Genomic DNA, 736 nt, shown 5'->3' with positions numbered 1-736 from the left:
AGGAGTACTCGCCCCGGGAGCGCTCCTCAGGGGAGCCTGTCAGGCTCTCCATCTCCAGCTCAGGCTCCCGGTCCAGGCTGGCATCTGCCTCCTGGCCTATCTCCATCTCCCGGCCATAACCAGTTGTGCTGTTCAGCTCGATGGTCTTGAATCGCCGCAGCCCACCCTGGGCCGTGCTCAAGTCATCACCCTCCACCGCCTCCACCTCCTTCCTCTCCTCCGTGTACATGCTGCTGGCACCATGTGGCAGGGGACAGCCCCCCCCCCCGCCTCCCCCTCCTGCCTCTCCTCCGTGTACATGCTGCTGGCCCCATGTGGCAGGCGCCGCTTGGCCGATGCTGGCTCTTTGCCCTTCTCTGCCTCAGCCTTCTGCCCAGCTTTGGGCACACTATACTTTGTGTGCCCGTAGCCCTCCACCTCCTCCTCCTCAAGGTTGTCCTCCTCTGCACTCATCTCCAGGATCTGCCTCCGCATGAACTCCTCATCGCTCACCTCCGCCTCCCGGCCCTTGGGTCGGGGAGGCACTGGAGAGAAGCCCCCCTCACTGCTGTCCTCCACATAGTCATGCCGCAGCTTGCTGCCAAACTCGTCTGAGGACTCCGCACTCTCCCGCCGCTCCCGCTGGTTGTCCCACTCCTCATCCTCCTCCAGGATGTCCTCCAGTTCCTCATCTGAGTCAAAGGCTTCCGGGGTGATGGAGAGGTATCGTGGCCGCTGCCGCTGCCCCTGGTCCTCC

At 64.0% G+C, this 736-nt stretch overlaps 1 protein-coding gene across 1 annotated transcript in view; it reads right to left on the bottom strand.

The window, feature by feature from the left end:
* Positions 1-736, bottom strand: part of BSN (bassoon presynaptic cytomatrix protein) — a gene marked incomplete at both ends in the record, with an annotated part of 6,206 nt that overhangs the window by 3,618 nt on the left and 1,852 nt on the right. The window contains 2 exon segments of the mRNA XM_009072826.1: positions 2-212; positions 284-736. The exon segment at positions 284-736 is cut by the window's right edge and continues 260 nt beyond it. Coding sequence (XP_009071074.1) covers positions 2-212; positions 284-736 — 664 coding nt within the window.

This window comes from Acanthisitta chloris, unplaced genomic scaffold (assembly GCF_000695815.1).
Source record: "Acanthisitta chloris isolate BGI_N310 unplaced genomic scaffold, ASM69581v1 scaffold37594, whole genome shotgun sequence".
NCBI classification, from domain to species: domain Eukaryota; kingdom Metazoa; phylum Chordata; class Aves; order Passeriformes; family Acanthisittidae; genus Acanthisitta; species Acanthisitta chloris.
Note: the sequence above shows the minus strand (reverse complement) of the source record. Positions and strands in the feature narration are given on the sequence as shown.